Here is a 12,390-nt window from a genome sequence, read left to right as displayed (position 1 = left end):
GCATGTATTTGTCGTCCTGGTCAAACATTACTTCAAAAATTATATGGTTAACAATATGAGCAACAATATACACTACCGTTTAAAAGTTTGGGGTCACATTGAAATGTCCTTATTTTTGAAGGAAAAGCACTGTACTTTTCAATGAAGATAACTTTAAACTAGTCTTAACTTTAAAGAAATACACTCTATACATTACTAATGTGGTAAATGACTATTCTAGCTGCAAATGTCTGGTTTTTGGTGCAATATCTACATAGGTGTATAGAGGCCCATTTCCAGCAACTATCACTCCAGTGTTCTAATGGTACAATGTGTTTGCTCATTGGCTCAGAAGGCTAATTGGTGATTAGAAAACCCTTGTGCAATCATGTTCACACATCTGAAAACAGTTTAGCTCGTTACAGAAACTACAAAATTGACCTTCCTTTGAGCAGATTGAGTTTCTGGAGCATCACATTTGTGGGGTCAATTAAACGCTCAAAATGGCCAGAAAAGAGAACTTTCATCTGAAACTCGACAGTCTATTCTTGTTCTTAGAAATGAAGGCTATTCCACAAAATTGTTTGGGTGACCCCAAACTTTTGAACGGTAGTGTATATTAATAAATATGTTAATATAGAGGCACCAGACTGTAAAAAAAAAAAAAAAACGCAAAATTTACGGTAAAATACCGGCAGCTGTGGTTGTCTGATATTATGTTTCTCTTGTGTGATAGGCAAATACCTAGGACGTTTATGGAAGTGAGCATTGTGAAGGATTGAGAACCCTGGATTGGAGAGATTTATGTTGGTTAATTGAGACTTTAAGTTTGATACTTCCACACCCTGCCCTTCCTAAAAGGACCTGTGGAATAAATGCCCTTTTCGGCTTTCTGCAAGCCATATCCTGTGTCTTGGCGAGAATCAGGTGCCACAACATGTTTACAAAAAAACCTCTACAATTTACAGTAAAATACTGGGAGCTGTGGTTGTCAGGAATTCACCGTAAAAGAAATTAGGGGCAATTTTAGTGTTGCCAATCAGCAATTACCTGCTCAGTGGCCTTGTGGTTAGAGTGTCTGCCCTGAGATCGGTAATTTGTGAGTTCAAACCCTGACCGAGTCATACCAAAGACAATAAAAAAGGGACCCATTACCTCCCTGCTTGGCACTCAGCATCAAGGGTTAGATTTGGGGGGTTAAATCACCAAAATTATTCCAGAGTGTGGCCACCGCTGCTGCTCACTGCTCCCCTCACCTCCCAAAGGGTGGAACAAGGGGATGGGTCAAATGCGGAGGGTAATTTCACCACACCTAGTGTGTGTGTGACTATCCCCAGGCGCATGTCTTTGAAGGTGGGAGGAAGTCAGAGTACCTGGAGAGAACCCACGCAGTCACAGGGAGAACATGCATGTTCTCTTGTCATTTTATGTTCGTTCCAGTGCTGCTTAGTTTTATTTTGTATCCAATCAGAATTCAGCTAGCTTATGTTGCCATGCTGTACAGTGCATAGCAGTGTTTCCTGGTCTTTGGTCTCTGCCTGTCATGGGTATTTTCTTGCACGTATTATATTTATAATTTATATTTTTCAACTTTGCATGCGACTGTTTATAACCTTGTATTTTTTTCAGCATTTTCTCAAGCACAGTCCAACTCAACTCATGGTCTCTACAATATGAATACTATTAAGCTCCATAATGTAGCCACTGATGTGTCGCAAAGTGTCAGAGAAATCACAGCATCCACGGAAAGAAAAAAGCTTCATTTCGCCACTGATTTGTCTGCTTCAAGAAGGAACCGCAAAGTCCAGGGGCCTCGTGTATTAAGCTTGCTTGTGTACAAAACCCTGCCGTAGGTCGTTTTTAAAAAGCAAAGATGAGATGTATCAAGACTGACCTTGACATGGAAATGTGTGGTGTCTCATGCCAACTTCATGTTCCACATACGCACATTTCGACAGGCTGTGGATACTTTGGCGAAACACAGATGTGGTCGTTTGGGCTTTGACTAATAAAATATTGAGGCAAGGACACAAAATGTACTTTTTTGCCAATGCATTTAATACTTCATATTCATATTTGTGAGGATGTCTAATCATTTGTTTTGCCAAAACCAGAGTCACCCACTAAGGTTTACACGTATCATTGCGACTATATTTTCAAACAGGGTTACTGGATCAAACTAACTTATCTCCGGTCGCTTGTCTGTGCCTATCAATCTTCTCTCCTTCTCTGTGATGTCCAACCATTTATTTTTTATTTCAGCCTGTATATAACCGGGGCATACAGCAATGATGTTGGCTCTGAATCTCAACTCTTGAAACAGGAGAAAGAAGCACCCTCCAACTGAATCCTGATTGGGCAGAGCTTTCAGAGCTCTGGCAAATGGCTATTTTCAATATGATTTTAGTATTTATAAGGGGGTGTGGCCTGGGCAGTGACGGGGCATGGTTTATGGTTCATTGTTTGAGTTTATTTTGAACATGCATAAAATTACATGATACATCAAATTACGGTGGCACAGGGGCTACTGTATGTGCCTCACAATACGAAGGTCCTGAGTTGTCCTGAGTTCAATCCCAGGCTCTGGATCTTTCTGTGTGGAGTTTTGCATGTTCTCCCCGTGACTGCGTGGGTTCCCTCCGGGTCCTCCAGGTTCCTCCCACCTCCAAAGACATGCACCTGGGGATAGGTTGATTGGCAACACTAAATTGGCCCTAGAGTGTGAATGTTGTCAGTCTCTGTGTTGGCCCTGTGATGAGGTGGCGACTTGTCCAGGGTGTACCCCGCCTTCCGCCCAAATGCAGCTGAGATAGGCTTCAGCACCCACCGTGACCCCAAAAGGGACAAGCGGTAGGATATGGATGGATGGGACATACAATTTTACAGCATGCCAAGCAAACTGCTGTGGTCAATTTCAAGTTGATTGCAAAGCAAAAAAGAAATGTGCTTAGATTTGTACTTGCATACATCTGAGTTTTATTTTGTGTATGTTGTTTTCTGGATTTGAATGTCTATTTTTAGTAGAAATCCACACAACTCTTAATACATTAGGCCCATGGTAATACCATCATGGCAAAAAGTGGCGAAAACCTGTACAATGAGTGATGTACAGAATATTTTTCTGCAGGTTATGACTTAGTCTTTCCACCCTCGAGGGTATTTTGCTAATTTCTTCAAATTCTGCATGAATATAACGTGATTTAGGATTAAGATGCTACCAATACGCTTACTAAGCAATATGAAATTGCCTCCAGTCTTCTGTAGGTGACATCAGCAGGCTAATGCAGGCCCACCCTCACTTTGGAGCTAAAAGTGAGCGTTCCAGAATGTGCTTGAACTCGTTAGAGCACAAGTCTAAAATCACTACTGTTTATTTGGGGGGGAATTTTACTGTAAACATTTTTAGTTCCAGAACTACGAAATAAGTGCCAATAACGTCAGCATTAGAAGGGCCAAGAGATGGGGTACAGTGTTTAAATGGCAGAACATCTATGACTTTTTATTACCTTACTCTACCTGACTAAACTGCGCAATTGGGGGTGAAATAACAACAGCAGAAAAGCATAGTGAGGGTAGGCGTTTCTCAACTAAAGACACAAGACTGCTGAAAAAATATGAGCTTGTAGAGAAAATGTATAGATATCCGGTATAAAAACCTTGTCAAGTGTACTCAGGTTCACACACCTTTCAACAACGACGATGAGCCAATTTACACAGTCATACAGTATTTAAGGAAAAACTCAACTCAAGGAGCCCTGATTGAACAGAACTGGTCTGAAAAGAAAGAGTAATGGCACAAACCTTATTAAGTCCAAGGGCTTCATATATTAAGAGCTGTGTGGATTTTCTACTAAAAATAATCCAGAAGACTTCATACGCAAGAAAAAAATTCTGATGTATTAAAGTGTGCGCGGGCACAAATCTGAGTATTTCTTTGTTACAATCGACCTAGAATTGATCCTAAACGTCTACTGGCTGGGCACGCCCGGACCCCAACTAGGCCACGCTACTTTGTAAATACGGAAATCATATTGAAAGTAGCCTTGTGCAAAACCTCTGCACACTCTGCCCAATAACAATTCAGTAGGAAGTGCTTCTTTCTAGTCATTCCAGCGATTTACAGCCTGTCATTGCCATGTCTCCAAGAACTGAACACAGGCTGAAATAAAAAAGAAATGGTCGGGTCAGGAAGAAGGTGCAGAAGAAGATAGATGTGCGTGCACGACCAAAACAGGTTGTGGGGATAAAGTAGTGAATAGATAGTCGCTACAATTATGTGTAAAACTTTAAAAGAGGTGGGTGACTCTAATTACTCCCAATGTAAATATAATTTGTGTTATTTACAACAAAATGTGGTCATACGGTAACCTGCTCACATAAAACAGATTACAGTTCTTTGTGAAAATTGTGTAATATTTGGTTTATTGCCATCTTTTACATTTAAACATGACAGTGCTATACAACAGATATAAAAGACTTTGACTTGTGTTTGATTACTCAATTTATTATTACGACACTGAAGAGGATTGTCGCAGCCATGCATGACACAGAGTCCTCCACCATCCTCGGTCTCAGAGGTGCCAGTGTACTGCCACCGGCTGTTGCTGCTGCTCGCCCGATTGTGCAGGAGTCAAAGGAACACCTTGTGACAGCAATAGGTGGAAAAAGTATCGCCTAAATTAATAAATATATTACATATAAATATAAATTAATAGACGTCCTCACAAATACTGAAAAAATATGAATACGATTAATTCATTGGCAAAAATATTAATTGTGTGTCTTTGCCTTGATCTTTTTTACATTGTTGAAATCGAATGTTGGCAAAGCCTGAACAACCACTTCTGTGTGTCGCCAAAGTATCCGTTGGATCAGTGATTATCCAACTGTGGTACGCGTACCACTCCATCTAGTGGTATGCCAAATATTAACTTGATTAAAGTACAGTGTTTTATTTTCTTATATTAAAACACAGTGTTACTGTTCAAACTGTGTGTAATGTTACATTTGCCAAAAATATCAAATATACTTCTTTAAAAAACCTCTGCCTTGTTTTGATGAATATTTAGGCTTACTACGCTACTGCATTGACATTATGGTGTTAATTATGGTGGTACTTGGAGAGCCAAGTGTTTTCTCAGGTGGTCCTTGGTGAAAAAAATATGGGAATCACTGCGTTAGATGATGGGAAAATAGGGATCAAAATGACTAGCATACCTTTAAAGTAGGATTAGCTCCCAGCTCCAAAAGACACTTGACAGCTGATGTGCACAGATTGGATGCTGCAATGTGCAGGGCAGTGCCGAAGTCAAAGTCACTGCAGGTGGCATCTACATCTACGACAAACAGAAATCCAGGTTAGTGGGATTTTTTTTTTACATTATTCTGCTTCTTTGTTAATTTTTCATTTTTGTTGATACTCAACAGCTATTATATAGCGGGAAAAATAATATATAATCCCCTTCGGATTGCCTAAGTGTAGCCCTTCTAAAGACGTTAGTACCAGAATGTCCAAACACGGCTGACAAGCCCAGCAATCTTCTGCTGTTGTCGCGCCCTCCTCTCCAACTTAAGCAGAGACATAGCCAGATAAACAAAGGGTATGTTGGTTTTTGATTGTTAATTCAGAGTGGCATCATGGTCCTTTAATTCAAATTCAGAAATCTGCATGTACGAGCCAGTCTGTCCCACAAAAAGAGGATATAGAAAAATAAGGAACTTATTGACTACAACTGAATACAACAGCAGACTCACGCAACGCTTTTTGGGTAAACCTCGACCATGTATGGAGATATCCGCTAGCGTAACTAAGGCAAAATAAGTCACAATCATCTCAAATTACAAACGGCGTGTTTGGAAAGAAAAAAGTGTTTTATTAATATCTCTGTCACGCCTCCATGGTTTGAATTCACATTTTCTGGAGTTATGGGGAATCCAAATACACAAAAATAGGTGCCATCAGGTAAGTAAAGTTGGTTTTGAATATTACGACCCCTTTAAGTAGATGGGAGAATACGTGCAAGGCCAGATTTGACAGGCAACGCCCGTATTTCAGGGTTTCTCCACCCAGAGTACATATCTAGGATGAAGGCGCAGTGACAGACTTTTACATCAAGGGGGAAGTAGGGCCCTTAATTAAATATTGTGTCCAAAAAACTAATTACTACTCCACTTTATCTTAAAGACTGCATAAGTTCATTCCAGAGGGTTAATCAAAAAGAGGTTAGTGTTTTTCATGTCGACCATTGTTCTTGGTTTCATGATGTTTCACTTGATGATCAATATCGGTATCGGCCAGTTCCAGGTCCCCAATTGTTGTGTTTTATTGTTCTCCTGCTTTCCCATTTTATTTAGTGCCTGCATGTTCCTTGTTGGGCAACACGGTGCTTCCAGGGGTTAGTGCATGTGCCTCACAATACGAAGGTCCTGGGTTCGATCCTGGGCTCGGGATCTTTCTGTGTGGAGTTTGCATGTTCTCCCCGTGACTGCGTGGGTTCCCTCCGGGTACTCCGGCTTCCTCCCATCTCCAAAGACATGCACCTGGAGATAGGTTGATTAGCAACACTAAATTGGCCCTACTGTGTGAATGTGAGTGTGAATGTTGTCTGTCTATCTGTGTTGGCTCTGTGATGAGGTGGCGACTTGTCCAGGGTGTACCCCGCCTTCCGCCCGAATGCAGCTGAGATAGGCTCCAGCACCTCCCGCGACCCCAAAAGGGACAAGCGGTAGAAAATGGATGGATGGATTTTCCCTGTTGTGCTTTTTTTTTTCAGTTCACTCTTCCTCTGCGAGGGGCGGACCTTGAGGCACACCTGCAGCTAATCAGTTCTTGGACTATTTAAGCTTCGCCCAGACAGCTGTGCCTTTGCTGGTTATTGTTTCCTGTGTCTTCCATGTCGTATGCATTTGCTTGACCTCCAAGTCTGGATACGTTTTTTTCGCCCTTGTTATTCACCTAACCTCTGTGTGGTTTTTTTCTGTCCTCCCTGAGGTGGAGAAGAGATGTATTATGGACTTTTCCATAGTCAGTGTGCCCGGGTCCTTCCCCTTTACGACCTCTGAGGTTCCTGCTTATTGGCTATATTATATGGTGTGCGTGTCTGCCCCATCACCTTTTGTTAACCTTTTTTGACTTAATTAAAGACTCTCCTTTTCTTGATTCGATCTTGCCTCCCATCCCTGCATCTTGGGGTCAACACCTTGACCAAGTCATAACATCAATGTCTATATATTGGAAGTGAAAAAGTTGTATTGGGACACTGCTAATTTCTTCATTAATTCGTGTAAATTGTGCTCATTGTATTTTTAAAGACCGGAGTTACTGTGACCTTGATTTGGGGAAAAAAAAAAAGATCCTGCTCTCTTTTTGGAGGACTACTGAACTCTTACCTTCAGGCTGAGAGGCCTGCATCACCACACAAATAAGCTGGGGCACGTCAAAGTAGGCAGCGTAATGCAGAGCCCTCATGTTTGTCCACCGAGAGCGAAGATTCGGATCTGCATCCAGGGAGAGTATCTGTCGGGCAAAGGCAGCTGCTTTATATGCATCACCTAAGGAACAGAACAATTATATTAGTAAAGTTCTTTAGGGTATATTTGGTAGATGTAATACTGAATAGTGTTGATTACAGAGTCATACATGATTCATGTTAAGTCCTGACATGCATGATAAAAAGGCATACTTTCACTGTTCCTATGACATCCATCCATTTTCTAGCGCTTGTCCCTCTCAATGTTTAATACCAACCAATGCCTGGGGCTCCGGCCTTGCAGCAGTAGTGCAGAAGGCTCATGTCCGTCAGGCCATCTCGATCATTTACACCACAACCTCTCTTGATGATCTGTACCAAGACAATTATATGCACTAAATAAACATTATAGCAGACATCTACTGCTATTATTTCATTATTACTTCGTTTGGATGGGTTCCATTGTTTAGAGCAGGCGTCCCAAAAATACGGCCCGTGGACTGGATCCGGCCGGCCAGTGGCCCAAGTCAAAAACTAAATTTTTTAAAAAATATTTATCTTTTTGAATCTGTCCTGTCCAGCTATTCAGGCAAGTCATATTGTTGATGTAGATGCCAATATCTGATGTCCAGATTTAATTTACAAAAGCGTAGTGTGGGATACCTTTCTTGTGGCTTTATTTGTATTCGATTTTATTAAAATATTTGGACATATTTAGGGTTTGGTGCAGCCGGACAAGAGTAGGAGGAGATAGAATGAAGAAGAACATACAGTAAATAATAGAGAAGGGAAAATTGTTTTAAATCTGTCCTGTCCAGCCGCTCGGGCAAATCATATTGTTAATGGAGATGCCCATTTTTGCTGTACAGATGTACTTTAAAAAGGGGAAGCGTAAGATAATTCTCAGGTTACCTTAATTGTACTTGACTTTAATAAATGTTTGGATATTGATAGTGTAGCACCGCTAATGGCGTGCGACTAAACTTGAGGTTTTACATCAACCATGGTGTGATAGTTTAATAACTTATAAACGCATGCTTACCTCAGCTAAAGCTAAATATTACTCAAATCTCATTCACCTCAACAAAAATGATCCTAAATTTCTGTTTAGTACAGTAGCATCGCTAACCCAACAAGGGACTCCTCCCAGTAGCTCCACCCACTCAGCAGATGACTTTATGAATTTCTTTAATAAGAAAATTGAAGTCATTAGAAAAGAGATTAAAGACAATGCATCTCAGCTACAACTGGGTTCTATTAACACAAATACGACTGTATATACGACGGATACCGCTCTCCAAAATAGTTTCTCTCTCTTTGATGAAATAACATTGGAGGAATTGTCAAAATGTGTAAATGGGACAAAACAAACAACATGTTTACTTGACCCAATTCCTGGGAAACTTATCAAGGAGCTTTTTGTATTATTAGGTCCATCAGTGTTAAATATTATAAACTTATCACTTTCCTCTGGCACTGTTCCCCTAGCATTCAAAAAAGCGGTTATTCATCCTCTACTCAAAAGACCTAACCTCGATCCTGATCTCCTGGTAAACTACCGGCCGGTGTCCTACCTTCCGTTTATCTCGAAAATCCTCGAAAAAATTGTAGCACAGCAGCTAAATGAACACTTAGCGTCTAACAATCTCGGTGAACCTTTTCAATCCGGTTTCAGGGCAAATCACTCTACGGAGACAGCCCTCGCAAAAATGACTAATGATCTATTGCTAACGATGGATTCTGATGCTTCATCTATGTTGCTGCTTCTTGATCTTAGCGCCGCTTTCGATACTGTTGATCATAATATTTTATTAGAGCGTATCAAAACGCGTATTGGGATGACAGACTTAGCCTTGTCTTGGTTTAACTCTTATCTTACTGACAGGATGCAGTGTGTCTCCCATAACAATGTGACCTCGGACTATGTTAAGGTAACATGCGGAGTTCCCCAGGGTTCGGTTCTTGGCCCTGCACTCTTTAGTATTTACATGCTGCCGCTAGGTGACATCATACGCAAATACGGTGTTAGCTTTCACTGTTATGCTGATGACACCCAACTCTACATGCCCCTAAAGCTGACCAACACGCCGGATTGTAGTCAGCTGGAGGCGTGTCTTAATGAAATTAAACAATGGATGTCCGCTAACTTTTTGCAACTCAACGCTAAGAAAACGGAAATGCTGATTATCGGTCCTGCTCAACACCGACATCTATTTAATAATACCACCTTAACATTTGACAACCAAACAATTACACAAGGTGACTCGGTAAAGAATCTGGGTATTATCTTCGACCCAACTCTCTCGTTTGAGTCACACATTAAGAGTGTTACTAAAACGGCCTTCTTTCATCTCCGTAATATCGCTAAAATTCGTTCCATTTTGTCCACAAGCGATGCTGAGATCATTATCCATGCGTTCGTTACATCTCGTCTCGATTACTGTAACGTTTTGTTTTCGGGCCTCCCTATGTCTAGCATTAAAAGATTACAGATGGTACAAAATGCGGCTGCTAGACTTTTGACAAAAACAAGAAAGTTTGATCATAGTACGCCTATACTGGCTCACCTGCACTGGCTTCCTGTGCACCTAAGATGCGACTTTAAGGTTTTACTACTTACGTATAAAATACTACACGGTCAAGCTCCTGCCTATCTTGACGATTGTATTGTACCATATGTCCCGGCAAGAAATCTGTGTTCAAAGAACTCCGGCTTATTAGTGATTCCCAGAGCCCAAAAAAAGTCTGCGGGCTATAGAGCGTTTTCTATTCGGGCTCCAATATTATGGAATGCCCTCCCGGTAAAAGTTAGAGATGCTACCTCAGTAGAAGCATTTAAGTCTCATCTTAAAACTCATTTGTATACTCTAGCCTTTAAATAGACTCCCTTTTTAGACCAGTTGATCTGCCGTTTCTTTTCTTTTCTTTTCTTTTCTACTCTGCTCCCAACCCGGGGTGGACCGCTAGCCTGTCCATCAGATGGGGACATCTCTACGCTGCTGACCCGTCTCCGCTCGGGATGGTTCCTGCTGGCCCCACCATGGACTAGACTTTCGCTGATGTGTTGGACTTTCACAATATTATGTCAGACCCACTCGACATCCATTGCTTTCGGTCTCCCCTAGAAGGGGGGGGGGGGGGTTACCCACATATGCGGTCCTCTCCAAGGTTTCTCATAGTTATTCACATTGACGTCCCACTGGGGTGAGTTTTCCTTGCCCGTATGTGGGCTCTGTACCGAGGATGTCGTTGTGGCTTGTACAGCCCTTTGAGACACTTGTGATTTAGGGCTATATAAATAAACATTGATTGATTGATTGATTGATTGATTGATTGATTGATTGATTGATGTATTTACTGTTTAGTGCAGTCAGACCAGGAACAGGAGTGGGTAAAGAAAGAAAAAAAAAGTCTTATATTAACCACAGCGTAATGACATTTGCCAATCTAATCTAATCCTAGTCCTTAAATCAATTGCAATCAAGTGTAAGATTGAGATTGTAACCCCTAGAGAGCAGACATAAGTACATTTTCCATTAATCATGCATAGTGGGATAAGATATTACCTCGTTGCCAATCAGGTCAATGTTTTTCTGAACCTGGGGAACCCATTGCCGAAGAACAGCAAACAGTTCTGGTATGGTGGTGCAGGGATCTTGCAGAACCTCCTTGCATTGTGGGTCGCTGGGGTCGAAAAAGGCGAATTCTGTGCACAGTGGGTTAAGTGAAAGAAACACAATAACAGTGTGACATAGGAGTGGCAGAATTCAGAGCTCTATGACAGTGTGTCTTCTGTTTCTACATAGCTCACATTCAGAGCATTTGAGCTCCAAGATACTGTATTGTTATTGTAAAACATTATAAGACATTTTATTTTAAGTGTGGAATTGTGGATGCACGACGTCATGGCCACTTGCTAATAAAAGCAAATGAAGTTTAGAGACTAACTTGGCCTAGTAGTAGTTTTTTGTTAAGAGAACAGCAAGCTGTACAAAAAGACGGCTGTGAATCTTATTTCAGCTTGTTTTTAAAAAGTGATTGTTGATCGACCACCTCCTCATCATCCTATTAACATAGAATAGAATAGAACTTTATTGTCATTGCACTTAAAAAGTAGAACAAGATTAGTTTTCAGCACAACCCGTCCAAGAACAGACTTACAGAATACTGGAGTAGACTAAACAGAAAGACTGATGGGTCACCACCGAGCAGCGCCCCGTAAAGAGGTAGGAAAGAAAGGTAAACATGGAGAGGAGGACTAGGAGAAGAAAAAAAAGCAACTCCCAAACTAAACTCCTATAAAAGGATGGAGGTGTGGGGTGTTCAGTTTGAGTCCAGAAAAAAAACACAGAGCAACAATAAGCACATACAGTATGAGCACATACAGTATTATAACAAAAACTCAAGACTTGCAACGTGGGCGCGAGGTGGGGTCTTCTGCCCCAAATCTGCACCTATCAGTGCGCTGCTGCGTAGTCCATCTGGGCAAAAGCTACAATATTTTATATGCACTAAAAAACAGCAAAAAAATATTTTAACTTCAATGGGGAGTGTAAATCCATTGCCAAAGTGCAACCAGCAGTAGCAACAAGGGCTGGGCGATATGGACCAAAACTGATATAGCGGTATTTTTAGTCCGAATGGCGGTATACAGTTAATACAGTTAATACTTAAAAAAACCTGTACAGTGCTTAAGGTTGCCTAACTGTTTTACGGCTAGATAACAAGTGTTGGGAGAACTCATTTGTGTTGTAAGTAGTAACGTAACGTGATGTTTATTCTTATAAAGTAGTTAGTTAGCCATTACTATGTCAAAGCAGTTTTTGTTCATTTTGTTCATTACGTTAGGTGTATAGCCAGGCCTGGCCCTAACCAATCTGGCGCCCTAGGCAAGATTTTAGGTGGCGCCCCCCCACATTGGCAGTGAAGTGTATATACTCAC

The 12,390-nt window shown here is 41.2% G+C and overlaps 1 protein-coding gene across 2 annotated transcripts in view; it reads right to left on the bottom strand.

The window, feature by feature from the left end:
- LOC133646399 (CAP-Gly domain-containing linker protein 4-like) overlaps window positions 1–12,390 on the bottom strand; it is a 63,739-nt gene that overhangs the window by 42,969 nt on the left and 8,380 nt on the right. For both annotated transcript variants that reach the window (XM_062041720.1, XM_062041719.1), the window contains exons 3-6: window positions 11,015–11,154; window positions 7,727–7,820; window positions 7,369–7,530; window positions 5,197–5,315 (exon numbers count right to left, since the gene is read on the bottom strand). In XM_062041720.1, the coding sequence (XP_061897704.1) occupies window positions 5,197–5,315; window positions 7,369–7,530; window positions 7,727–7,820; window positions 11,015–11,154 (515 nt within the window). The remainder of the gene's footprint in view (window positions 1–5,196; window positions 5,316–7,368; window positions 7,531–7,726; window positions 7,821–11,014; window positions 11,155–12,390) is intronic.

The sequence above is a fragment of the Entelurus aequoreus genome, linkage group LG03 (genome assembly GCF_033978785.1).
Source record: "Entelurus aequoreus isolate RoL-2023_Sb linkage group LG03, RoL_Eaeq_v1.1, whole genome shotgun sequence".
Classification (NCBI taxonomy): domain Eukaryota; kingdom Metazoa; phylum Chordata; class Actinopteri; order Syngnathiformes; family Syngnathidae; genus Entelurus; species Entelurus aequoreus.
This window is presented reverse-complemented; position numbering and strand designations above follow the sequence as displayed.